Here is a 25,698-nt window from a genome sequence, read left to right on the forward strand (position 1 = left end):
CCAAGCATCTGAATGTAAATCACAAGACCCTGGAGATGCTGCAACATTGCAGCTGATCGGCGCTTCTTCTGGGCTCAGAAGCGCCAGGATCGGCGCCGAGCTCCAGCTGGAGCCTGGCGCTGATCCTGGCGCTTCCGCTGATCACTGACAGCCCTGAAGAAGCGCTGATCCTGGCGCTTTCGCTGAGCCCTGACAGCCCTGCAGCTCCAGCCGTCTCTCGCTCAGGCTTGTGCGGTGCTGCCACCGGTTCAGCTCATTCCCCTCCCCTGCTACCACTTTTCTAGGATAGTCGCGTACCACCTGCCAGGTGTCAGTGTACCACAAGTGGTACCCGTACCACTGGTTGAAAAACCCTGCTCTAGAGGCTTTTCTACGTCTCTGAGCAATTTACAGTATGATGGAGAGCTGGATAAAGGGAGACCCCTTTCATGTGGCCTGGGGGTTTTAAGATCTTCCCCCCCCTCCACCTTTCTGAGATCCTCTAAAGTTTTGCCTCTTGCAGGCTGCCCTCCTACTGCTGAGGCCCTCCTGTACGGGATCCTGCAGCTCCAGAGGAAGATTAAACGAGCCAAAGCTCTCCAGATCTGGTATAGGAAGTAATGGGCTTCTTTTGCAAGCTGCCATGATAAAAAAATGGCCGCCCTAACTGTAGCTGTAGCGCACATGTTAAAACTGCTGTGTATAAACCTTGTCAATAAACTTATAATGATTGTATGTGGAGAAACGAGTTTGGTGCTTTGAGTGGTCTCCCCTTTCCATTTCTTTCCTTGGGAAATATTGAGCACAGTATGGAAGTGGGTGGGAGGAGGAGGAAGAGGAGTATACGCTTTAAAAAACGGGGGGGGGGGAGGGAAACAGGAGAGCAGAAAGTCCAGAACCGATGATGCACAAGTAGCACTTGTGACTTCCTGGGCTGAGTTGCTAGGAGGGTTTTTTTTCCAAATGCTAAACCTAAGACAGTTGGAAAGCTAAATGCAAACTGAATCTTAATCTGACTAGGTCAGGGGTAGGCAACCTTGGCTCTTTTATGATAAGTGGACTTCAACTCCCAGAATTCCTGAGTCAGCCATGCTGGCTCAGGAATTCTGGAAGTTGGAGTCGACAAGTCATAAAAGAGCCAAGGTTGCCTACCCCTGGACTAGGTTCATTTCTCATGCCAAATCATGATTTATTTTTTTTGGAGCAATTTACAAGGGACTAGCTTGCAGTAGATATAATCCAAAAGAATAAAACATGATTAGAAAGCCAGTTTGGTCTAGTGCAGGGGTAGGCAACCTCGGCTCTTTTATGACTCATGGACTTCAACTCCCAGAATTCCTGAGTCAGCATAGCTGACTCAGGAATTCTGGGAGTTGAAGTCCATGAGTCATAAAAGAGCCGAGGTTGCCTACCCCTGGTCTAGTGGTTAAGGCACCAGGCGAAAAAGCCAGGGACGGTAGCCATGAAAGCCAGTTGGAAAAACTTGGGCCAATCATCAGGGGACTTTGAGTTCTAATCCCACTTTAGGCATGAGAGCTGGCTGGGTGACTTTGGGCCAATCAGCAAGAGATCTGGAGTTCTAGTCCCGCCTTAGCCATGAAAGCCACCTGGGAGACTTTGAGCCAGTCATTCTCTCAGCCCAACCCACCTCACAGGGTAGTTGTTGAGGAACTAGGAGAAGCCAGATAAAATTTGATATATTCGCTGCCTGGAGTTATTTGTAAAAATAATAAAGGCAGAATAGAAATGACGGATTGTCTGATGAATGAATGAATGAAATGATTACTAACCCACCAGGCTGGGTTCACATGTAAGACAGTTTTCCTCAAGTCAAGGTTGAGTCCTGGGAACACATGGACATACTCAGACTACATTTTAGTTAACATAATATACAGTAGCAGGGGTTACCTATTGCCTTCTTCGGAGATGGATTTTTATTTACTTCCCAGCCTACCCTGCCCTTCTGGGATTTCCTAGTGGTCTCCCTTTTACAAACTTAAGAAAGCCTAGCCTTTGTTGAAAAGATCAGCCTGGTTCAGCCACTTTTCTCTATAATACTAATTCCAAAGCAAGAAGCCAAGTTTTGTATTATTGTACAGGTGCTCCTCGACTTACAACTGGTCACTTAGCAACCATTCAAAGTTACAATGAACCTCCCCAAAGGTGGGTACAATCTGGTTCCAAGGGTTCTCCCATCCCACGGTCACGTGACTTCGTTTCGGGCGCTCAGCTAGTGAGATGCGTTTTATGGCCATTTGCAGCATCCTGCAACGTTTTTGTTGAACGCTGCCGTTTTGCTTCCCTTTTTCGACAAAAGCTCCCCACAGCAAACAACGGGCTGACTTAACGACTGCTGCAAAAAATAAAGATCATAAAAGTTGCATGGGTGAACCCACTGTGCGACCGTCGTGACTTACAGGCACAATGGGCAAGCTTCATTATTACCGTTGTAAGCCGAGGACTGCCTGTAATGTGATTTCTTTTTTCTGAGAACTCATGATTAAAAAGACAGCATCTGCTTTTCCCCCAAATGATATGGAGAGATCCATTAGGGTCATAAAACTAGGATTGGTGAATATACGCTTCCCAGGATAATGCTTCAGGATCCAATCTGGGTCGGTCATCAGGACCAGAGGTTTTGTCTTCCAAGCTTTTGCACTACTGCTGGAACCCATCCTGTGGGAACATCTCTCTAGCAGAGTGTGTGCTGTTAAGCATCAACACCCTAATCAACATCTAAAAAGCCACATCCAAGAGGCATCATATAAATACCACACAGAGAACAGCCTAAAGCAGTGGTGGCGAACCTTTTAGAGTGCCCAAACTGCAACCCAAAACCCACTTATATATCATCGGGTGCTGGGTGGGCGTGGCCCATTGGGTGGGTGTGGCCCATTGAGTGGGCATGGCTCCAGTGTACTAGCAGACTGGGTGGGACTAAAAAGTTCAATCAATTCCAACTTTGCGAGTTCTTTTTTTCCCCCCACGAGAAGTTAAAATTGATTGATTGAACCTTTTTTTTTTTTTGCACACGGCGGTGGAGGCCTAAAGCGAAAAGGTTTTATAAAACCCAGCTGAAGGCCTAGGACTGGCGCGATGGCATGCGTGCCCACAGAGAGGGCTCTGCGTGCCACCTGTGGCCACACGTGCCATAGGTTCGCCACTACGGGCCTAAAGTCTACTTTAATGAAGTCTAGTGTAATGAAGTCTCGTTTAATGACATCTAGTTTAATGACATCTTGTTTAATGAAAACAACAGTTTAATGAAAAGAAGTCTAGTTTAATGAAGAGAAGGACTAGGGGGGACATGACAGCAGCCTTCCAATATCTCAGGAGTTGCCACAAAGAAGAGGGAGTCGACCTATTCTCCAAAGCACCTGAAGGCAGGACAAGAAGCAACGGATGGAAATTCTAATCAAGGAGAGAAGCAACCTGGAACGAAGGAGAAATTTTCTGACAGTGGGAACAATTAATCAGTGGAACAACTTGCCTCCAGAAGTTGTAAATGCTCTAACACTGGGAAGTTTTTAAGAAGCGATTAGACAGCCATTTGTCTGAAATGGTATAGGGTTTCCTGCCTGAGCAGGGGGTTGGAACAGAAGACCTCCAAGGTCCCTTCCAAATTCAATTCAATTCAATTCAATTCCTATTCCTATTCTCACACTCTCTGCTAGAGAGAAGTTCCCTGAAGATAGGCTCCAGTACGAGTTCGCAAGCTTGGAAGATAAAATGTTGGGTCCCACTGACTGACCCAGATTGGATCCTGCAAATCAAGGATTGCCTATCATCCACCTGGTTTGTCTCATTCCCAGCCAGTTTCCATTATATTCAGAATCGCAAGGACTAAAATCTTTCTGGTTTTTCAGGAAAGGTTTGATTCTATGACACGCGTACAGATGGTTAGGCTCACCCCATCTCATCTCTAGATGAGGCACTTGTGAAAGCTCAGATGTTCAGATGTTGATTGCAGACCTATTTGGAGGGACAGGGCTGAGAGAGAAAGACACAAAGTGTCAAGGTAATAATTTAAAGGCTAACCAGCTGGTGTAATGTAATGTGGATGATGCAATAATAGGAATGACTTAGCAGTTGTGTGTATCCCTTTAAGAGTCTGAGTATAAAAGGGAACTTTTTTGCTGGAGTTTCTCGTCCGTTTGATTGCTGTAATTGCTGTGTATTGGAGTTTGCTGTTTCACCACATGTATGTATTTTATTTCCAGTGTATATTTGTCGATATAGTGTAATATAAACCACCATTTAATTACAAACCGCTGTTTACTGTATTTACTCCTGGGTTACCTCAGCGCAATAAGACAGCGCATGCTCTGACACAAAGTTTTGAAAACGCTGGTTAAAATAAATTCTTAGCAAGGGAAAACTCTTATCTAAAGTGGTTCTTTCACACACTAGTTTTCACCTCTCCCGTCTGGCACGAGAGAACAACATTTCCTGTGACTGGTGGTGTCTCTTGCCAACACAGCGATCTCTTGTTTGATCCTGAGAGATCTTTCTCCCTGGGAGATCTATTTGAGGATGGCAGGCACGATCATCTTGGGGAAGGCATAGTATCTACAATCAGCTGGAGGAATCAGGTCCATAACGGTAGTGTGGATGTTCTTAGACTCAAAGCCAGCCTCAACCAAGTGGGTAACTTGTGTTTCCTAAGGAAAAAATATCAAAGGGAGATTTACTCTGTGTTCACGCAACACGCTAAGCCACAGTTTAAATAAACCATAACTGGCTGGGTCTGCATGACTTGTCAAGGCAAGGAGAGTCTACTTTTTCTCAAGCCAGTGGCATTCTCACAAGTGCAGTCCAAAAGAGAAGGGAGAGGTCCCCAGAAGTGGACAGAACGTCTCATGTTTCTCCTTCAAGCAAGCCACCGCACATTCGGCAGGTTTTCTTGCAAGCCACATGGCAGCACAGGGTAATTGTGCATTGTGGTGGTGAAGGTGCTGGACTAGGGATGGGTTGTCCATTCAGTGAAGTCTCCTGCACTGCAGCCTTTCCCGGCGCTCACCTGAAACATCCTTTCAATGTCCGAATACTTGCTCTTCAACAGGTCCCCCCAGGAAGTCAGGTTGCAGTAGGTGAAGACCCCACCTGGCTTCAGGAGGCGATGGGCGTGAGCCTACAGGGAGAAAAGGAGGAGTGGCATTTGGGGGGGAAAAGTGTTAGGCGTGAAGAATAAGGACCACACATTAAACTCCAGTTAAGTAGATTTATTGTTCATGCCTGTACGCAAGAATCTGGTCAACTAACGGTCAGTGCTAAATTGGTGCTAGATCAGAGTCAACGGAATTCAAGAGGGGTTGAATTTAGACCGCTTGTGGGAATGTAATAACTCCAGGCTGATTCCTCTGTTGATTGCACCCCCAGGCTCTGCCTGTCCTTCTCCTATAGATAGGGAATGTCCCAGAATCTGTTGCTTGGTGTGGTGGAATGTAGTCTGGATTCCCAGAGGGAGGGACTGCATTCCAGAGGAGCAAGAGACAGTTCATATAGTTTATGTGGGAGAAAGAGGGTGAAGACGACGCCTCCCTAACGTTTCCCCAGCATAAATTGGTGCTAGATAAGAGTCAATGGTACTATCCATGGGGTTGAAACTAAACATTAAGTTGAAACTTAACATTAAGAAAACCAAGATCATGGCGTCCAGCCCTCTCAATTCCTGGCAAATAGATGGGGAAGAAATAGAGGTAGTGACAGATTTTATTTTCCTGGGCTCCAAGATCACCGCAGACAGGGACTGCAGGCAAGAAATTAAAAGACGCTTGCTCCTGGGGAGGAAAGCCATGGCAAATCTAGACAGCACACTAAAAAGCAGAGATCACCCTGCCAACAAAAGTGTGAATAGTCAAGGCCATGGTCTTCCCAGTTGCAGTGTATGGCTGTGAAAGTTGGACCATAAGAAAGGCCGAGCACCAAAGAATTGAAGCCTTTGAACTATGGTGCTGGAGAAGACTCCTGCGAGTCCCTTGGACTGCAAGGCGATCAAACCGGTCAGTCCTAGAGGAGATCAACCCTGACTGCTCTTTAGAAGGCCAGATCCTGAAGTTGAAACTCAAATCCTTTGGCCACCTAATGAGAAGGAAGGACTCACTGGAGAAGAGCCTAATGCTGGGAAAGATCGAGGGCAAGAGAAGAAGCGGACGACAGAGAATGAGGTGGCCTACTGAAGCAGTAGGCGTGAGTTTAAATGGACCCCAGAAGATGGTAGAGGACAGACAGGAAGGCCTGGAGGAACGTTGTCCATGGGGTCACGATGGGTCGGACACGACTTCGCAACTAACAACAACAAAGAGTCAATGGAATTCAAGGAGTTTGCTTTTGTTTGGCAAGATTTCTGTGCATAGACAGGAACCATAAAGGAAGCTGCTAAAAAGAATCTCAACATGTCTTTCTTGGTTTGGGGAGCTGCCTGACCCTTGGAAAGTGGGGTTCTGCTCCCGAACCAGATTGGCCTTTCAATCATATTCTCAGGATTGCCATTTTGACTTTGTTGACCCCATCTTTTTTTTTTTGGACCCAAAGGTCAAAAAAGTCAAGATTGCAACTACAATCATGTAATCATGACACACGTAAAAAAAGGGTAAGGCACCAATGACACAGCCGCCGTTGCCATTGTGACTTATTTGATCGCACCTTTTTTCCTAGCCAAGCGTTCAAAGGCATCAAAAAAAGTCAAAATGGTGCCACAACTCTGCAATTACAGTGCACATTAAAAAGTACTGTTGATCACATGTTTGTGATTGCCAGCCTGACTTTTCTCAGTGCAGGTAAAAAAAAGAACAGCTTTTATCCCACAGTTGTGGCCGCCATCCTGGCTTCGGTCATGCAGGTACCCCTGGCCACATCTGGAGATACAGAGCAGTTTGAAGGAGAAGTTGGGGTATGGGTGCCCCCAGAGGGCAAAATACAGGTACGGCAAGGAGGTACAATCCATGGCAAACTGACTGCCCTGAATGAGGAGGGGGCTGAAAAAAAAAATTACATCGTGGCAAGCAGGAGAGAATCAGCCGGGTCTCCTATGGAGCTGATGGACTGCAGTGCCCATGGCACTTTGCCTTTGGCCAGCCTAAGTGGGATTTATGGGAGGGCACAGTGCCAAGCGTCATGCCTCCGGATCAGTTGATCATACCCAGCCTTCCTCAATCTTTTGGAAGACCAGTGGGAGAACCCTTGAAATGATTTACAAATTTCAGGAAAACCCCCCAAATAAAACTCACAAAACACACAAGTTTCCCTGTGTGACTCACTTCTAACCTACGCCATCCTTTTTTTTCTTCCCACCCAACCCCAGCCAAGTCGTGACACGTCAACAGGCCCACTGCTGCCCGCCTCAGTATCGCAAACTCTGAAAATCTGTTTTATTTCCGAATGCAGTACTGCAGGCTTACTTTGGCTGCCTGCCGGCTGCCGGCAATTTAACAGTTCAATCCTGACCGGCTCAAGGTTGACTCAGTCTTCCATCCTTCCAGGGTCGGTAAAATGAGGATCCAGATTGTTCGGGTGTGTGTTTGTGTGAAGATGCTGACTCTGTAAACCGCTTCGAGAGGGCTGTAAAAAGCCCTGTGAAGCGGTAATAAGTCTTAATTAAGTGCGATTGCTGTTGCAATAACAATAACAACCTCTTGCGAAACCGTACTAGAAAGGCTGTTCTAGCTCCTCTCTTGGCCCCAAAGAGACCCATATTCCTTGTCTTCCTCAAAGCAGGAGCAGGGACACTCCCAGTCAGCCTCGGCAAACGAGAGCCAGGACCGAACAGGGACAGCCTTCAGGTAGGCCCGAGCAACAAGGTGCAGCTGGCTGAACTCAGGCGCACCGCATTCCTTCCTTTGGACAAAGGTTAGGCCACGTCCTCCAGGAGAGGCAAACAGGTTTGACCATTTGCTCCTTGGTACACAACCGCTGTCGTAAACCTGAAACGGGCCCTGTTGCTGTTTCCTTAACTAGGAGTGGGGGGGGAAAAAACCTCCCAAGCTGAAAAACAGATAAAAACTCGATCCAGGTGAGCTCACCTTTGGATCTTTGCTGCTCTCTAAGCTTAGTGGTTTTCTTGCAAATGTTTCATTAGCAAGCTAGGTGACCCCAGGAATCCCGGAAAAATAGCACTGCTTAACGGATGGGATCCAGAGCGTGTCCACTCTAGCTGGCCCAACTTTCTAAATTGCTCTTTTTCTACCTTCAACCCTTAAAAGCAGCTTTCCCCATCAGACCTCACCCCAGGTATGTTGCGCGACGACAATCCCCAGCGTTCTCAGTCAGATGAACAGGGGTAAACTTTCAGTGGTGCCGATCTCACCTTGATGAAGTCAAACTGATGGGTGTGCCAGGTATCTTCTGACAAGGGGTACGTATCGTAGAGAATTCCTGCATGTGAGAAACAGATCTTTGGATCTCAAGAAAGAAATGCATTATGGTATCATGATCGTTTTTCACCGTCTGGGAATGGGGTGCTCCCCAAATGAACTTCTGGAGGTTTTCCTCCAACCCATGAGCCCCAGCCACCGTGGCCAAAACTCAGGAACATGGGAGGAGCCATCTTTGTCTTCAGTCCAGTTTGCCTGTGTCAACGCGCTGTCATAGACTGCCTTCAGATGTTGTTGGTGCTTCATCACTGGAGGCTTTCAAGAGACTGGACTGCCATCTGTCAGAAATGGTGTAGGGCGGGGGTAGGCAACCTTGGCTCTTTTATGACTCTTGGACTTCAACTCCCAGAATTCCTGAGCCAGCATGGCTCAGCGTGGAAACCTCTCCCTTTCTCCTCAGCATGGCTGGCTGAGGAATTCTGGGAATTGAAGCCCACGAGTCATTAAAGAGCCAAGGTTGCCTACCCCTGGTGTAGGGACTCCTGCTTGGGCAGGGGGTTGGACTAGATGACCTACACAAGGTCCCTTCCAACTCTGCTATTCTATTCTATTATTCTATTCTATTCTATTCTATTCTATTCTATTCTATTCTATTCTATTCTATTCTATCCTATCCTATCCTATCCTATCCTATCCTATCCTATCCTATCTTTTATCTGCTAGATGAGGCCTTTTCAACCAGTGGTATGGGTACCACCTGTGGTACATTGGCACCTGTCAGGTGGTACACGGCCATCCTAGAAAAGTGGTAACGGGGGAGGGGAATGAGCTGAACCAGTGGTAGCACCGCACAAGCCTGAGCGACAGACGGCTGGAACTGCAGGGCTGTCAGGGCTCAGTGGAAGCGCCAGTCTCCAGCTGGAGCTCGGCGCTGATCCTGGTGCTTCTGCTGAGCCCAGAAGAAGTGCCGATCAGCTGGAATGTTGCAGCATCTCCAGGGTCTTGTGATTTACATTCAGATGCTTGGCAAGTGATTCATATTTATGACAGTCACAGTGTCCCAGGGTCATGTGAAATGACCAAAACCTGCTGCAACCACCCAGCAGAGGGGGGGGGGGAATAAAAACCAAACACCCCCCCACCCCACCCTCGCTGCCAATCCTCAACAGAAATGCTCACAACAATGAAAACCTCGGACAGGAAGAAGAGCGCCGCTGGGCGGGCAGGCACATGTCTTGCTCGGCTGTGGCTTGAGGGGAACTTTTTTCAGTGCCATTGTAACTTTGAACAGTCACTAAGCGAATTGTAAGTCGAGGACTACCTGTACTTCATCACTTTTTACTTTTTTTGGAGGGTGGGGGTCATCAAGTTTTTGACACCTTGCTTAGGCGAAGTGGTACTCGGATGTTGCCATATCCTAAAAGTGGCACAATGGGTGAAAAGGTTGAAAAGCCCTGGGCTAGATCAAGAGCTCAAAAGCACTTGTAATCCATGGGTGGGCGACTTTGGCAACTTTATGACCTGTGGACTTCAACTCCCAGAGTTCCTGGCTCAGGAATTCTGGGAGTTGAAGTCCACAGGTCATAAAGTTGCCACGTTTGCCCACCCCTGCTGTAAACCCAGGGATTCTGGGAGTTGAAGTCCACAGGTCGTAAAATTGCTAAAGTTGGGAAACAATTACCCAGAGAAATGGAGGCAACCCTGTTGCTTACCGTTAAAATGTTCATCCGGCAAGGTTGGTGCGACATCTTCCCACAACCCTTTCAATGGGACAACCTGGGGGTGGGGGTGGGGGGAGGGTCAAGGAGGAGATAGAATGCAATCAATGGAGAGGCAAGCTGTGATGCCGGAAAAACATGCTCGTATTGTAAGGGCAACAGTGTCTTCGTAAAAATAAAAATAAAATATTTGCAATGCAAGTAAATGAGGGGAAAAATAGAAAATAAGGAAATATAGCCTTCAGATCATGGCTCTCAGCAATCCAGACTCAGACCTGAGTCCTCCCTGGCAGGAACACAATTCCTTCAGGGCTTGAAGTCGCCCACTGTTAGCCCTGTGAGGTAGTCCAGGCAAGAAACACCACCAGGAGTTCTAACTTTTTATTTATTGTAAGGTTGCATTAAAAGAATTTGGCAAGACTGAAAGTATTTTTATTTATTAGATTTTTATCCTGTCTATTACTTTCTAAGCAACTCGAGGCAGCGAACAGCATACCTAGTACTCCTTCCCCCTCCAATTTCCTCACAACAACCCTGTGAGGTGGGTTGAGCTGAGAGAGAGAAAGATTGACCCAAAGTCACTCAACCATCCTTCATGCCTAAGGCAGGACTAGAACTCACAGTCTCCTGCTGATTGACCCAGTTATCCAGCTGTCTTTCATGCCTAAGGCGGGACTAGAACTCACAGTCTCCTGCTGATTGACCCAAAGTTATCCAGCTGTCTTTCATGCCTAAGGCGGGACTAGAACTCACAGTCTCCTGCTGATTGGCCCTAAGTTATCCAGCTGTCTTTCATGCCTAAGACGGGACTAGAACTCAGTCTCCTGCTGATTGGCCCAAAGCTATCCAGCTGTCGTTCATGCCTAAGGCGGGACTAGAACTCACCGTCTCCTGGTTTCTAGGCTGACACTTTAACAAACTGTCTCTCCCCTCCTTTACTTTTACTCTCTGGAAAACTAAGGAGAATCCCTTCTAAAATGCTTCCCATGCCCTCCCTCATTCTGTGGGTCAGAGAGACCTGCTATACCCCATTGTCCAGTCTGGTGCTCTCTCTCCTGTCTCCCAAGGCCTTTCTCACGTACCATTACCCCCTCCGCCTGTTCACACTGCCCAGCTTGAAACCACCAACGTATGGACATGGTTACCTCACTTCCCTTCCCCATTCACTGCTCTTGGGCCCCTGCTCCCCTTTCCCATCATGCATTCGGATAGAACCCTGGAAATAACCTGCATGATGTCATCTACATGATTTGCACGATGACATCATAGCAGGTGGGCGGTGCTTCGTTTCCTGCTGGGCATTCGTGCCCTCTCTCTCGCCAGGCCCCTCTGCCCCAACCTTGTGAAGCTGTGTTTTCGCCCATTCCTGCAGCCTCTGGAAGACTCCTTCGTTGCATTCGATGATCCAATGCTCCTTGATGTCAAACTCTTCGATTTTGATGGCAGCAATGGCCAGGCCAAAGCCGACCTCCAGCACCCGGCCTCCTGAAAGGAAGATATGATTGATTGATTGATTGATTGATTGATTGATTGATTGAATGACTGATTGAATTTATATGCTGCCCATCTCGCTATCTAAAGAGGCCCTGAGCGGTTTACATCTCGTTAGCTAGACCACAGAGATGATCTTGGAGAAACTATGTCCCAGAAAATTTACAAACACGTTATTTCTCTCAAGAAAAGGTTAGAAAGAAACTCAAGATGGTCCCGCCTTGACTCTCTTGGGCATAAAAGGAAGAAAACAAGAAAATTCAGTCTCTTTCAGAATTGGATTACTGGAGCCCCTGTTCATAAAGCAGAATTTCTATCTTTCTTGAATCTGTTTCTTATCCTAAAAAAACCCAAAAACGTAAGAAAGGTCAGATCAGGTTAATTCTTGGAAAGGAACCAGAGAACTGCAGCCTAGTCTGGCAGAAAGAGACAAATGAAGTAACTTATCCGAGTTCAGCTTGGAGGAGACTTTACAAAGCTTAGTTAGCAGCACCTTGCCAGCCATGCTGGGTTATTTAAAAACAAAAACAGGGCTTAATGTGCAAGGGCTGTGTGAAAAACGGTCATCAGTCACTTGCCGTTGTAACTTAGAACAGTCATTAAATGAGAAGTTGTAAGCCTGTAGTCCTAAAAATCTGGCATCCAAGACTGACGACCATTTTTCACACAACCCTTGCAGCGTCCCTAGAGTCACATGATCAAAATTCAGATGCTTGGCAACTGACTCATATTTATGATGGTTGCTGGGTCCCGGGGTGTGTGTCATGTGATCCCCTTTTGCGGCCTTCTGGCAAGCAAAGTCCATGGGGAAGCCAGATTCACTTAACAACTGTGGTGTTAACAGCTGCAGTGATTCACGTAACAACTGTGGCAAGGAAGGTCATAAAATGTGGCGAAACCCACTGAACAACTTTCTACCTTAGCAACAGAAATGTTGGGTTCAGTTGTGCTCATAAGTCGAGGACCACCTGTACTGGGTGTCAGGCTCAGCTCCTGGTGACTTGGTGGATACAACTGTGTATCTCTTGGTGCAAAAGTGGTTTGCGCATCCAGCCACTTCTGGACTTCCCACTCCGTGTGCAAGCCATATTTAGCCCTGTTTTTTTAAAAAATAACCCAGCATGGCTGGCGAGGTGCTGCTAACTAAGCTTTGTAAAGTATCTTCCAAGCTTAACGCAAAGTCAGATACGTTACTGTCATGGCCCTGTTCACGTCCACCTACATCAGGGGTGGGGAATAATAGCCTTTTTATGATTTGGGGATCGAACTGCTGGCAGATGGCAGTCAGCGGAAGTAGCCTGCAGTTTTGTTTGTTTGTTAGCTGCGAAGTCGTGTCCGACCCATCGCGACCCTATGGACAACGTTCCTCCAGGCCTTCCTGTCCTCTACCATCTTCTGGAGTCGATTTAAGCTCACGCCTCCTGCTTCAGTGACTCCATCCAGCCACCTCATTCTCTGTCGTCCCCTTCTTCTCTTGCCCTCAATCTTTCCCAGCATTAGGCTCTTCTCCAGTGAGTCCTTCCTTCTCATTAGGTGGCCAAAGGATTTGAGTTTTAGCTTCAGGATCTGGCCTTCTAAAGAGCAGTCAGGGTTGATCTCCTCTAGGACTGACCGGTTTGATCGCCTTGCAGTCCAAGGGACTCGCAGGAGTCTTCTCCAGCACCCTAGTTCAAAGGCCTCAATTCTTTGGCGCTCGGCCTTTCTTATGGTCCAACTTTCACATGATTAAGCCTGCAGTACTGCACTCTTAACCACTGTGCCACCACTTACGACCATGGTCATAAGTCAGTTTTTCCAGTGGCGTTGTAACTTTAAATGATCACTAAATGAATGGATGTTAAGTCGAGAACTACCTGTAGATGACGTAGATGAGGGAACAGAAGGGGAACTCATCAAATCTGCAGATGACACTAAATGGATCTTGACAGACTTGAACAATGGGCCCTATCCAACAAAATGGTATTTAATGTGGAGAAAAGCAAGATTTTACGCCTGGGCAGGAAAAAAAACCAAAGGTTTAAGTACAGATTTGGCGAAACCTGGCTCAAAAACAGTAACTGTGAGAGGGACCTTGGAGTCCTAGTGGACGATCATTTAAACATGAGCCAGTGGTGTGCGGCAGCAGTCAAAAAAGCTAATACAATCCTTGGTTGTATACAGAGAGGCATAGAATCAAAATCACATGAAGTATTAGTACCTCTTTATAAAGGGACGCGGTGGCTCAGTGGGTTAGGACGCTGAGCTTGTCGATCAGAAGATCGGCAGTTTGGCGGGTCGAATCCCGAGTGCCGCGTAACAGAGTGAGCGCCTGTTACTCGTCCCAGCTTCTGCCAACCTAGCAGTTTGAAAGCATGTAAAAATGCAAGTAGAAAAATAGGGACCACTCCGGTGGGAAGGTAACAGCGTTCCGTGCGCCTTTGGCATCTAGTCATGCCGGCCACATGACCACGGAGACATCCTCGAACAAGCGCTGGCTCTTCGGCTTTGAAACGGAGATGAGCACTGGCCCCTAGAGTCGGAAACGACTAGCACGCATGAGTGGGGGAACCTTTACCTTTACCTATAAAGCCTTAGTAAGGCCACACCTGGAATACTGCATCCCGTTTTGGTCACCACATTACAAAAAAGATGTTGAGACTTTGGAAAAAGTGCAAAGAAGAGCAACTAAGATGATTAAAGGCCCAGAGACTAAAACATATGAAGAACGCTTGCAGAACTGGGCATGGCTAGTGTAGAGAAAAGAAAAACTAGGGGTGACATGATAGCAACATTTCGGTATTTGAGGGATTGCCACAAAGAGGAAGGACAAGAAACAATGGATGGAAACTAATCAAGGAGAGAAGCAACCTGGAATTAAGGGAGGACAATTAACCAGTGGAACGACTTGCAACCCAGGAGGAAACTTTTATTCTAACCGGAAGGCAATCCAATTGCCGATCCTGGTGCAATAAATCCGGTAAAAGGAAACTCTACCTACGTTCTTGCTTTCTGCAGTATAAGCTCCTATTCTGAACCAGGGGCTGAACCCTTTTCTCCATTACTCCATTACAGGTAAGTCCTTGACTTACGACCACAACTGAGCCCAAACGTTATGCTGCTAAGCGAGACCTTTGTTAACCGCGCTTTGCCCCATTTTACGACCTTTCTTGCCACGGTAGGTGAGGGAATCGAGGCAGTTGTTAAGTTAGTTACACAGTTGTTAAGTGAATCGGGCTTCCCCACCGACTTCGCTGGTCACAAAAGGGGATCACATGACCCCGGGAACACTGCGACTGTCATAAATATGAGCCAGTTGCCAAGCGTCTGAAATTTTAATCACGTGACCCTGGGGGAATGCTGCAACAGTCCTAAGTGTGAAAACTGGTCATAAGTCACTTTTTTTCAGTGATGTAACTTTGAACGGTCACTAAACGAGCTGCTGTAAGTTGAGGACTACATATACCTCTCTCTCTCTCTCTCTCTCTCACACACACACACACACACACACAACACACACACAGACATTTTCTGCAATTCCTATGGAACCGTCTCCTCCTCAGGCTGCTGTGTATGCTTAAGCCTGGTCGCCATTTTGCAGAAAGCCGGTGTCTTAAGAGGTTGGAAGAGACCTTTGCCTCAGCAAGGCAGCAGCCCTTATCTTGAGCCTCAGCCTGCAGCTGTCAGCAAAGGGCGAGACCCCTGAAACACCCACCCATTCCCCAGCCTTTCTGGAGAGACTTTTCACCACAGAGCTATTCTTATCTCGGTTGCAGGGCAGAGAACGGGAAGGCTGCTGAGGCCAGGAACTTGACTCCGATGGGTGTCAGCATCCATGGTTATGGGGTGGGTGGTGGGGAACTTTTTGACCAAATAGGGGTGACATAATAACACTTTTCCAGTACCTGAGGGGCTGCCACAAGGAAGAGGAGGTCAAATTTCATTTCATTTCATTTTATTAAATTTGTATACCGCCCTTCTCCCGAAGGACTCAGGGCGGTGAACAGGGCATATATAAATAGCAAATACAAAAATTAAAAGGGAATTAAACAAGTGCCCAGATAAAAAACAATAATATAAGAAACCCATTAAAAAACCCTAACGTCCCCCCTCAGGCCAGACCAGCTTGTTCAAAGAAATGGGTCTTCAGACTGCGCCAGAAGGAGCGAAGGTCCGGTGCCATCCGGAGTTCAACCGGCAGTTGGTTCCATAGAGCCGGAGCGCCCACAGAGAAGGCCCTCCCCCTGGGGGCCACCAGCCGACATTCTCTGACCGGAGGCACCCTGAGGAGGCCCTCTCTGTGGGAACGCACAGGGCGGAGGGAAGTTGACGCCGGTAGCAGATGGTCCCCGAGGTACCCCGGACCCATGCCATGTAAGGACTTGAAGATCATAACCAAAACCTTGAATCTCACCCGGAAGACAACTGGTAACCAATGCAGCTCGCGGAGCAAAGGTGTAACATGGGAGTACCGGGAAACTCCCAAGACAACTCTCGCGGCCGCATTCTGTACCAGTTGGAGCCTCCGAGTGGTCTTCAAGGGAAGCCCCATGTAAAGAGCATTGCAGTAGTCCAGGCAAGAGGTCACGAGCGCATTATTATTCTCCAAAGCACCGGAGGGCAGGACAAGAAGCAACGGATGCAAACTGACCAAAGTGAGAAGCAACCTGGAATTAAGGAGAAAGTTCCTAACAGTGAGGACAATTAACCAGTGGAACGGCTTGCCTCCAGACACCGTGGGCGCTCCATCACTGGAGGTTTTTAAGTAGAGACTGGACTTGTCTGAGATGGTGTAGGTTCTCCTGCTTGAGCGGAGGGCTGGACTAGAAGACCTCCAAGATCCCTTCCAGCTCTATTCTATTCTAAGAGCAAAAGACCCCAAGAATATCTCTTATGTCCCTACCAATCACCCTATTCCCTATCAGGTTAAGGAATGTCATGCAAAGTGCAGAAAAGGGGTAGGATGTAGCAAGTCCAGGAAATTAAGCGCCAGGAGCTAAGACAAAGATGAGGTGATCCAGGTAAATCCTCGACTTACAACAGTTCATTTAGTGATTACAAATTACAATTGCACTGGAAAAAAAGTGACATATGGCCGTTTTTCACACTTACGACCGCTGCAGCATCCCCCTGGTTACTTGATCAAAATTCAGATGCTTAGCAACTGGCATGTATTTATGACGGTTGCAGGGCCCCGGGGTCATGTGATCACGTTTTGCGACCTTCTGGCCTGCAAAGTCAATGGGGAAGCCCGATTCACTTTAACAGCCCTGTGGGTAACTTAACAACTGCAGTGATTCACTTAACAACTGTGGCACGAAAGGTCGTAAAATGGGGCAAATCACTTTGCAAATGTTTCTCTTAGTCACAGAAATTCTGGGCTCCATTCTGGCCATAAGCTGAGGACCATCTGTAATAAATCTGCTTTCAGCAAACACATAGGCAGACAAACTGAGCAAGGATGACAATGTGTGTCAAAGTGGAGTGTGTAAAAAAAATGGTGTGCTGGCTAATAATAATAATAATACAAGTTGGGAAGGACCTTGGAGGTCATCTAGTCCAACCCCCTGCTCAGGCAGGAAACCCCATACCATTTCAGACAAATGGCTGTCCAGTCTCTCAACTTCCACTGTTGGAGCATTCACAACTTCTGGAGGCAGGTTGTTCCACCGGTTAATTGTTCTAACTGTCAGGAAGTTTCTCCTTAGTTCTAGGTTGCTTCTCTCCTTGATTAGTTTCCATCCGTTGCTTCTTGTCCTGCCCTCAGGCACTTTGGAAAATAGCTTGACTGCCTCTTCTTTGGGGCAGCCCCTGAGATATTGGAACACTGCTATCATGTCACCCCTCGTCCTTCTCTTCATTAAACTAGGTAAAGGTAAAGGTTCCCCCGCACATGCGTGCCAGTTGTTTCCGACTCTAGGGGACGGTGCTCATCTCCGTTTCAAAGCCGAAGAGCCAGCACTTGTCTGAGGACGTCTCTGTGGTCATGTGGCCGGCATGACTAGATGCCAAAGGTGCACGGAACACTGTTACCTTCCCACCGGAGTGGTCCCTATTTTTCTACTTGCATTTTTACGTGCTTTCGAACTGCTAGGTTGGCAGAAGCTGGGACGAGTAACAGGCGCTCACTCTGCTACGCGGCACTCGGGATTCGACCCGCCAAACTGCCGACCTTCTGATCGACAAGCTCAGCGTCCTAATGCACTGAGCCGCCGTGTCCCTATCTTCATTAAACTAGACATACCCAATTCCAGCAATATATACAGACCTAGGCCCAACCACGGACATTTTTGTCAATGATGGGAAAAAGATCACCGTGCTTTCCAAAATTCCACGTTAATACTTTTTAAAACTACAACATTAGAATTTTATTAGCCAGGCAAAGGTGCTGATACCTAATTCCTTCTGTGGCTACCTAACTGTGGCAAGGAAGGTCATAAAACGGCTGGAAACTCACTTGGCAAATGTTTTGCTTAGCCACAGAAATTTTGCTCTCAGTTGTTTTGGTCGTGAGCCGAGGCCTACCTGTATGGAGGCTGCAGAAGACCTTCCGGGGGTTGAGCTTACCTTGTGAAGCAGCCACGCTGGCCAAGGCATGCATGTAGGGGCTTTCCCAGCGCTCCATTACCGGCTTTCCCATGATTTCCAAGTGAGTGTCTGCTGGATTGTAGCCTGCAGCGGCTGCCTTCCAAGAAGCCTTACAGGTTTCCCCTTCCAAAAAGATGGGACAAGCCATGCCGGAAGGTCTAAGCCAGGGATGGAAGGGGAGAGAAGGGTGGGAAGAGGCTGGAGCTGCTGGGCTTCTGTTTAGCTTGAAATAGCTCAGGGGGTGGAGCGGGAGAGGGGGGAGCTGAGAGAGCAAAGGGGAGTTAACAGGGGAAGGGGGGGAGTTTGCAATTCCCACTTGGAAGTGGGGCAGGAGAAGGGGACATCTTCTGGAGAAACGGAACAATTGCAGATCGTCAATAGCTTGAGTGGCTATTGCTATTGGCTGGGATAAAGCAGAAAAACAGAAGAACAAGAGTTGGAAGGGACCTTGGAGGTCTTCTAGTCCAACCCCCTGTTCAAGCAGGAGACCCTATTATACCATTTGAGACAAATGAAATCGGCTGCATTCACAGAGGGGTAGAATCAAGGTCACGTGAGGTGTTAATATCACTTTACAATGCCTTGGGAAGGCCACACTTGGAATACGGCATCCAGTTTTGGTCACCACAATGTAAAAAAGATGTCGAGACTCTAGAAAGGGTACAGAGAAGAGCAACAAAGATGATTAGGGGGCTGGAGGCCAAAACATATAGGGAACGGTTGCTGGAATTGGGTATGTGTAGTTTAACGAAGAGACGGACGAGGGGTGACATGATAGCAGTGTTCCAATATCTGAGGGGCTTCCCCAAAGAAGAGGGAGTCAAGCTATTCTCCAAAGCACCTGAAAGCAGGACAAGAAGCAACGGATGGAAACTAGTCAAGGAGAGAAGCAACCTAGAACTAAGGAGAAACTTCCTGACAGAACAATTAACCAGTGGAACAACCTGCCTCCAGAGGCGGTGAATGCTCCAACACTGGATGTTTTTAAGAAGAGACTGGACACTCATTTGTCTGAAATGGTATAGGGTTTCCTGCCTTAGCATGGGGTTGGACTAGATGACCTCCAAGGTCCCTTCTAAATAATAATAATAATAATAATAATAATAATAATAATAATAATAATAATAATAATAATAATAATAATAATAATAATTGTTATTGTTATTGTTATTATTATTATTCTGCAAAGCACCTAAAGGCAGGACAAGAAGCAATGGATGGAAACTAATCAAGGAGAGAAGCAACCTAGAACTAAGGAGAAATTTCCTGACAGTGAGAACAATTAATCAGTGGAACAACCTGCCTCCAGAAGCAGTGAATGCTCCAACAGTGGACGTTTTTAAGAAGAGACTAGACAGCCATTTGTCTGAAATGGTATGGGGTTTCCTGCCTGAGCAGGGGGTTGGACTAGATGACCCCATTTTGCGACTTCCTGACAAGCAGAGTCAACAGAGGAAGCCCGATTCACTTAAGAACTATGTTACTAACTTAACAACGGCAGTGATTCACTTAATGACAGTGGCAGGAAAGGTCATACTATGGAGCAAAACTCACTCAGCAACTGTCCTGCTTTACAACAGAGATTTTGTGCTCAGTTACGGTCATAGCTCAAGGATGACCTGTAGGAGGAGGAAAGAGCATCATGTATGTTCACCACCCTAAATTACTTACAAAGTAAGGTCGTTAAGCGCACCAGGTTACAAACTGGGAGAGCATGAATTCTAGTTCTGTCTTAAGCATGAAGGCAGCTGGGGCATTTGGGGGCCAGTCCCTTTTGCTCAGTTCTGGGAAAAAAGAGGAAATGGCAAACTACTTCCCAAAAACGAGATTGCAGGGATTTGTCCAGGCAGTTGCCATGTGTGAAGACTGACTCGAAGGCACGTATACACACCCACCCATAAAGACAACCTAATGTAGTGGTTAAGGCTCTAGACTAGAAACAGGGAAACGTCTTGTTCTGCCTTAGGCATGAAAGCTGGCTGGTTGACTTTGAGCCAGTCCCTTTCTCTTAGCCCCAGAAAGAAGGTGACAAGGAGAAACCACGTCTGAAAATCCTGCCAAGAAATCTCCAAGGATTCATCCAGGTGCTTTAGGAGTCAAGACTGATTTAAAATGGACATCTAACATCAAAAACGTCATCAAAAAAGTGCAACAAAGGTTTTTCCTGCGCCAACTGAGAAAGCTCAGACTGCCCAAGGAGCTGCTGATATAGTTCTACAAAGGAATTTGGCACAGCAACCAAACAAGACAAGACACAGATTTCAACGGATAGTTAGAACTGCAGAAAAAAGAATTGCAACCATTTGCCTTCCATTGAGGACTTGTATAATGCCACTCATCTTATACCTAAAATATTAGCTGAATTTAATTTCATTATTCTACAGGAATCTCATAAGCCAACAAGTTAAGGTTGTTGTAAAGAATTAGCACGTTAGCTTGAAAACTGCTGCTGTGTTAATAGCATGACAATATTTTGTTGTTCTTTCCGTAACTTTGTATGTAAACAACACTTTGCTGTTTTGTTTTTTATCATGTTGACGAGTGTCACGGCTAGGACAACCTACTCATTAATCAATATTATTTTTTTCTCTAATAAATTCCTCGTGTGCCCAATCACACTTCGCCAATCAATCAATCAATCAATCAATCAGAATAGAGCTGGAAGGGACCTTGGAGGTCTTCTAGTCCAGCCCCCTGCTCAAGCAGGAGTCCCTGTATCATTATATCAATAAAGAATTCTATGTTCTTATGTCTATGTTAAATCATTTCTTCTCAGTTCTACAGATTCCAACCCACGTACAGGTGCTTTCATTCCGTTCCTCCTTCTCCTTCGTCCTCTTAAACCAGCGTCTCCCCACCTTTCCTATACCCCGCACCCCTAGATGGCTTCTGATGTATCAGGGGTCTTCAAATTTGGCCCTTTTATGACATGTGGACTTCAACTCCCAGAATTCCTCAGGCAGCATGCTTGGCTTGAGGATTTCTGGGAGCTGAAGTCCACAACTAATAAAAGGGCCAAGTTTCAAGACCCCTGTGGTACATTTCTCGCACCCCTTAACAAAAGTTCGAAATAACGGCAATGAATTTATGCATATACACTATAATTTTGAAAACCCAAATTTTCGCGCCCCCTGGAATATCGTCTCGCACCCCCGGTTGGCAACCCCTGTCTTAAACCAAATACAGAGACGCGGAATCAAAACCATAATTTCCTTCTTCAACGGACTACACTTCCCAAATGGCCCAAGACAAACTTCCGGAGCTGAACAAACTCGAGTGGTCCACTTCCTTAAAAAAAGAAAGAAAGAAAGAAAGAAAGAAAGAAAGAAAGAAAGAAAGAAAGAAAGAAAAGTACAGTAACTACATTCCCCATCATGCTCCTTGTTCTTTAAAACGGAAGTTGGACCGCGTGCACCGCTGTACCCGCTCCTAACAAAGCGTTCTAGTCCTCCAGACGATCTGTGCGTGGGCTTCCCTCCTGCCCCGCCTCCTCCTATCCTCCCGCCCGCCTCTGCACTACCGGAAACGCCGTAGCAGCCAATGATATTCTTAGCGGCTGCTGAGAGGGAGAAAGGAAAAGAAGCGGGGGGGAGGGGGGAGGGAAAGGGTCTCGCGGCCCTACTGCGCAGGCGTATTACCCGGCTTCTCCTTGTAGCGGCGGTTGGTAGCGGCAAGAGTCTGGGAAGGAGATTGGGCGCGAGTGGTGGGGGGGGGAAGAGAGGACGCAAGGCGGCGCGCGCGCGTGCGCTTGCGCAGGCGCGCGACGGCGGCGGCGGCGGCGGCTAGCTGCCTGACTGTCGCCGGGCCCCTCTAGTGTGAGGTAAAGCTGAAGGCGGCAGCGGCGAGGACGGTGGCGGCGGCGGCGGCGCCTGGAGCTCCTAGGGCGCCTGTGGCAGGCGGTGGACCCCAGGAGAAGAAGCGGACGGGAGGAAAGCGGCGTTAGGATCCGCCACCGCCTCTCACCGCAGCGCCGCCGGAGGAGGAGGAGGAGGAGGAGGAGGAAGAAGAGCGGAGGGGCAGCTAGCCGGGCCTACCCCCAGGCCATTCTGCCCCCGTCGCCGCCATGAATAGCGTCGGGGGCGCCGACGAGATCGGGTGAGGAGGCCCTGAAGGCCAACGAGCTCTGCCGCGCGCGGGGGGGGGGAGTGGCACGTGAGGGAAAGCGAGAGGCGACCGCGGCGGGGGGGGGAGGGTCACGTGGTTAACGAAGGTTTTTTTTTCCCATCTCACGTGGAGCCCCCCCCCCCACAGAGAGAGTCTCCGTCGAAGGGGCGAGGGGTGTGTGTGAAGAGATTCCCTTTCTCGGGGCATGGAGCACCCGAGGAGTGGGAGGAAGGGCCGCTTTGCCCGCTCTCTTTCGACTCAAAAGGGGAAAAGCCGGGAAAGCGGAAGACACCAAGACGCGCGATCACCTCAAGAGAAGCTAACCGCCCCCTTTTTTTGTGGGGCATCGCTAGAGGCGTCCCCAAGGAGAGCCACCCTTCGCTCGTTTTAAAGCGCCTCCGCACCGCCCAGCCAGGTGAATTGGTGAGGCCTTGCTGGGAATTGTGCAGCCTCCCTATTAGTTAGGAGAGCCTGGTATAAAACACTTACCTCTGCTCAGAGAAAGAGAGAGATGGGATCGCCAAGTGCCCTGGCTCTTTTTCTCTTTCCCGGGTTAACCCTGACCTCTTTCGGCCTCCCCCTGTCTACCAGAGGACAGCATCCTGTAGAGAGAGAAGGAAGTTGAGAAGATGGCTACTGCATTTTTTAAAAAGTCCTCCTTTTACAGGTAGTCCTCGACTTACGTCCACAATTGAGCCCAAAATTTCTGTGGCTAAGTGAAACATTTGTTAAGTAAATTTTGCCCCCATTTTTTACCGTTCTGGCCACAGTTGTAAAGTGAATCACTGCAGTTGTTAGTAATGCCGTGGTTAAGTGAATCTGGCTTCCCCATTGACTCTGCTTGTAAGAGGATTGCAATATGCGATCACATGACCCTGGGCGCGCTGCAAGCATCATAAATACATGCCAGTTGCCAAGCATCTGAATTTTGATCACATGACCCTGGGATACTACAACTGTCATAAATATGAGCCAGTTGCCAAGGCGCCCCCCCCAACTTTGACCACATGACTATAGGGATGCTGCAATGGTTGTAAGTGTGAAAAATCACTTTTTCAGCACCGTTGTAACTTTGGTCACTAAATGAACTGTTGTAACCTGAGGACTACCTGTAGTCTCCTTTCTGATAATTGAGGTCCAAACGCCTTGAGATCAAGATGGAAGAGTTGTGTGGGGACCTGGCATCTAAGGACCTGCTTCTTTCTTTCACTTTTTCAAGATAAGCAGGGGCAGATGTAAAAAGGGAGGGTATAATAGAAATGCTCTGTAAAATTATACATGCTGTATAAAGTGAGAGTGGGTAGAAATAATTTTCCCAAAGGTATTTTTTCCAAAAGGCAGCTGGACTTTGTTGAAACTTCTAAGGTCCAGTTCCCTTTTGGGAAAACCATGACCTGGTTGATTGAGAATCTCCATAGAGATTGAGAAATGATCTTGTTCATAATAGAGCTATTATCCTGTAAGATTAGGGGGTTGGAAATCTAAAAGGAAATGTGTTGGATTCATGAAAGATTAAGACAATTATATCTATTAGGGATGGCTATACAACAAAGCATTTAGTGATGGTGAGATAAAACTGGCAATATGAGGAAGCCATATGGGGTGTTTGGCAGCAAGAATAGTGGGGGTGTTTGTTCCCTAAGGTCATGAAGCAACATCCTTGACTAAATGTGACAGATTTTAAAAAATAGAGCTGTTTTTGAGGGAAATCACTATCTTCAGGGCAGAAACAATACTGGATCATTGAAAGAAATAATGGAGCTGATGTTTGCCTTTTAGTTTAAGCTCTCATTAGTTGGGAGAGTTTGGAAGTTTTGTGGTCCTACTGAAATAAATTTTCTTTTCCACATTTGACATGAAGAGACAAAGGATGCCAAAGGAACGGTGGTATCAGGCTCTTTGAGTTGTGTGGTGACATGAGATCATATGCTTTGACTTGTTTGAGCCTGATTCTAGGATCCATCTCTTTTGCCACATATATGAAAAGTTAAACCACCCAGGATCTTTGTATATGTTTATGCCTTTGTGTAGTACTGAAAGGTTGTTTGAAACATTTTTCTGTGCTCTCTATTTACTACTGTGTAATCAACACATAGACTAATTACATGTTTAGTTATGTAGTCTATTTGTGACTGTGTACATAATGGAGTTTTCTGTTACAAATGTTGAAACCCAGTCTGCTTCTGGATGCTAGGTTTCTAACTCACTTGGCGTCTCAGTGTTAAGACTAGAAAGTTGCTTTGTTTCGGCCTGCCATGGCTGAGTCTCAAGGTCATAAGGTCATGTCTCACAGGGGAGAATCTGCAACTGTTCTTTTGTCTTCCTTGTGTTCTATAGAAATGCAGAATTCATCTAATTCTCTGGTTTCTTTTTTTTTTTTTAAATCCCATTTATATCCCGCCCTTCTCCGAAGACTCAGGGCGGCTTACAATCTAAAGCACAAATCAATGTGCTTAGCAATAGCCTTCATTCTATGTATATGCCTGCTTATTAGGGCTTTCGCCCCCCACCCCCAAGCGGCATTATTACAAAGTCAGCTTATTGCCCCCAACAATCTGGGTCCTCATTTTACCTACCTGGGAAGGATGGAAGGCTGAGTCAACCTTGAGCCTGGTGGGATGCGAACCTGCACTAATGGCAGGCAGCTGGTGTTACTTAAGGAGGCATTAGCCCACTGCTCCACCAAGGCTCCTTTGCATTTTTAAGGGAGATATTGGCCAAATAAGCAATGACTTTTCACCTCTTTTTAAACACAAATCCTTCATAATATTGGGACTTTTGCTCCTGATACACTATTATGTATAACGCTCTCTACATGGGGCTGCCCTTGAGATCCACTCGGAAGCTTCAACTGGTGTAAAGTGCAGCGGCACGGACACTCTTGGGAGCCTCCCGATACTCCCATATCACACCTCTCCTCCGTGCGCTGCACTGGCTTCCGGCTGCCTTCCGTGTGAAGTTCAAGGTGCTAACAATGACATACAAAGCCCTACATGGCATGGGTCCGGACTACCTACGGGAGCACCTTCTGCCAATGTCAGCACCCCACTGCCCTGTGCGCTCCCACAGAGAGGGCCTCCTCAGGGTGCCACCGCTCAAGGAATGTCGGCTGGTGGCCCCCAGGGGGAGGGCATTCTCGGTGCGCCAGCCCTCTGGAACTGCTTGCCAACCGAAATCCGGATGGCCCCCGACCTCCGCACCTTCCGGCGCGACTTAAAAACTTACCTGTTCCAGCAGTCCGGCCTGGCCTGATAGCTCTAATTGGGGTCCCAGTTTGTTTTTACTATTGTTTTTCACTATTGTTCAATCTGTATACCTACCTTACTCTGTACACCGCCCCGAGTCCCTCGGGAGAAGGGCGGTTTATAAAAACAAATAAATAAATAAATAAATTATGTATCCTGTTGACAACCTGTATAGTACAGAACATTGTCCAACATTCCTCTTGACTACCAAAAGCACGAGTGTCTTTGGAGATCTGTATAAGAAGCTTGGAAATTAATTTGAGCTTTTCTTTTGGATCTTCTTTT

The 25,698-nt window shown here is 47.3% G+C and overlaps 3 protein-coding genes across 10 annotated transcripts in view; 2 read left to right on the forward strand and 1 right to left on the reverse strand.

Annotated features, from left to right (window-relative positions):
* NDUFS7 (NADH:ubiquinone oxidoreductase core subunit S7) overlaps nucleotides 1–752 on the forward strand; it is a 21,009-nt gene extending 20,257 nt beyond the window's left edge. The window contains exon 8 of the mRNA XM_081346731.1: nucleotides 503–752. Within this exon, the coding sequence (XP_081202857.1) occupies nucleotides 503–600 (98 nt within the window). The 3' untranslated portion in view covers nucleotides 601–752. The remainder of the gene's footprint in view (nucleotides 1–502) is intronic.
* GAMT (guanidinoacetate N-methyltransferase) overlaps nucleotides 1–18,667 on the reverse strand; it is a 24,884-nt gene extending 6,217 nt beyond the window's left edge. The window contains exons 1-7 of one of the 4 annotated variants that reach the window (XR_014028794.1): nucleotides 18,044–18,667; nucleotides 11,349–11,494; nucleotides 10,004–10,067; nucleotides 8,285–8,352; nucleotides 7,380–7,551; nucleotides 5,000–5,110; nucleotides 4,618–4,640 (exon numbers count right to left, since the gene is read on the reverse strand). Coding sequence is in view for 1 of the 4 variants with exons in the window: in XM_081346730.1 (XP_081202856.1) it covers nucleotides 4,503–4,640; nucleotides 5,000–5,110; nucleotides 8,285–8,352; nucleotides 10,004–10,067; nucleotides 11,349–11,494; nucleotides 18,044–18,212 (696 nt within the window). In the remaining 3 variants the exon portion in view is untranslated. Of the gene's footprint in view, nucleotides 1–1,834; nucleotides 4,641–4,999; nucleotides 5,111–7,379; nucleotides 7,552–8,284; nucleotides 8,353–10,003; nucleotides 10,068–11,348; nucleotides 11,495–18,043 lie in introns of those variants that run through there. The other 3 variants (XR_014028792.1, XR_014028793.1, XM_081346730.1) reach the window with 3 other exon arrangements.
* A 3,088-nt stretch (nucleotides 18,668–21,755) lies between these two features.
* The window catches only part of DAZAP1 (DAZ associated protein 1), a 66,118-nt gene continuing 62,175 nt past the window's right edge, over nucleotides 21,756–25,698 (forward strand). Inside the window, exon 1 of one of the 5 annotated variants that reach the window (XR_014024598.1) lies at nucleotides 21,756–22,159. Coding sequence is in view for 4 of the 5 variants with exons in the window: in XM_081313699.1 (XP_081169825.1) it covers nucleotides 22,128–22,159 (32 nt within the window). In the remaining variant the exon portion in view is untranslated. The remainder of the gene's footprint in view (nucleotides 22,160–25,698) is intronic. The other 4 variants (XM_081313699.1, XM_081313702.1, XM_081313701.1 and 1 more) reach the window with 4 other exon arrangements.

The sequence above is a fragment of the Vipera berus genome, assembly GCF_964194415.1.
Source record: "Vipera berus genome assembly, chromosome: 1".
Taxonomy (NCBI): Eukaryota; Metazoa; Chordata; class Lepidosauria; order Squamata; family Viperidae; genus Vipera; species Vipera berus.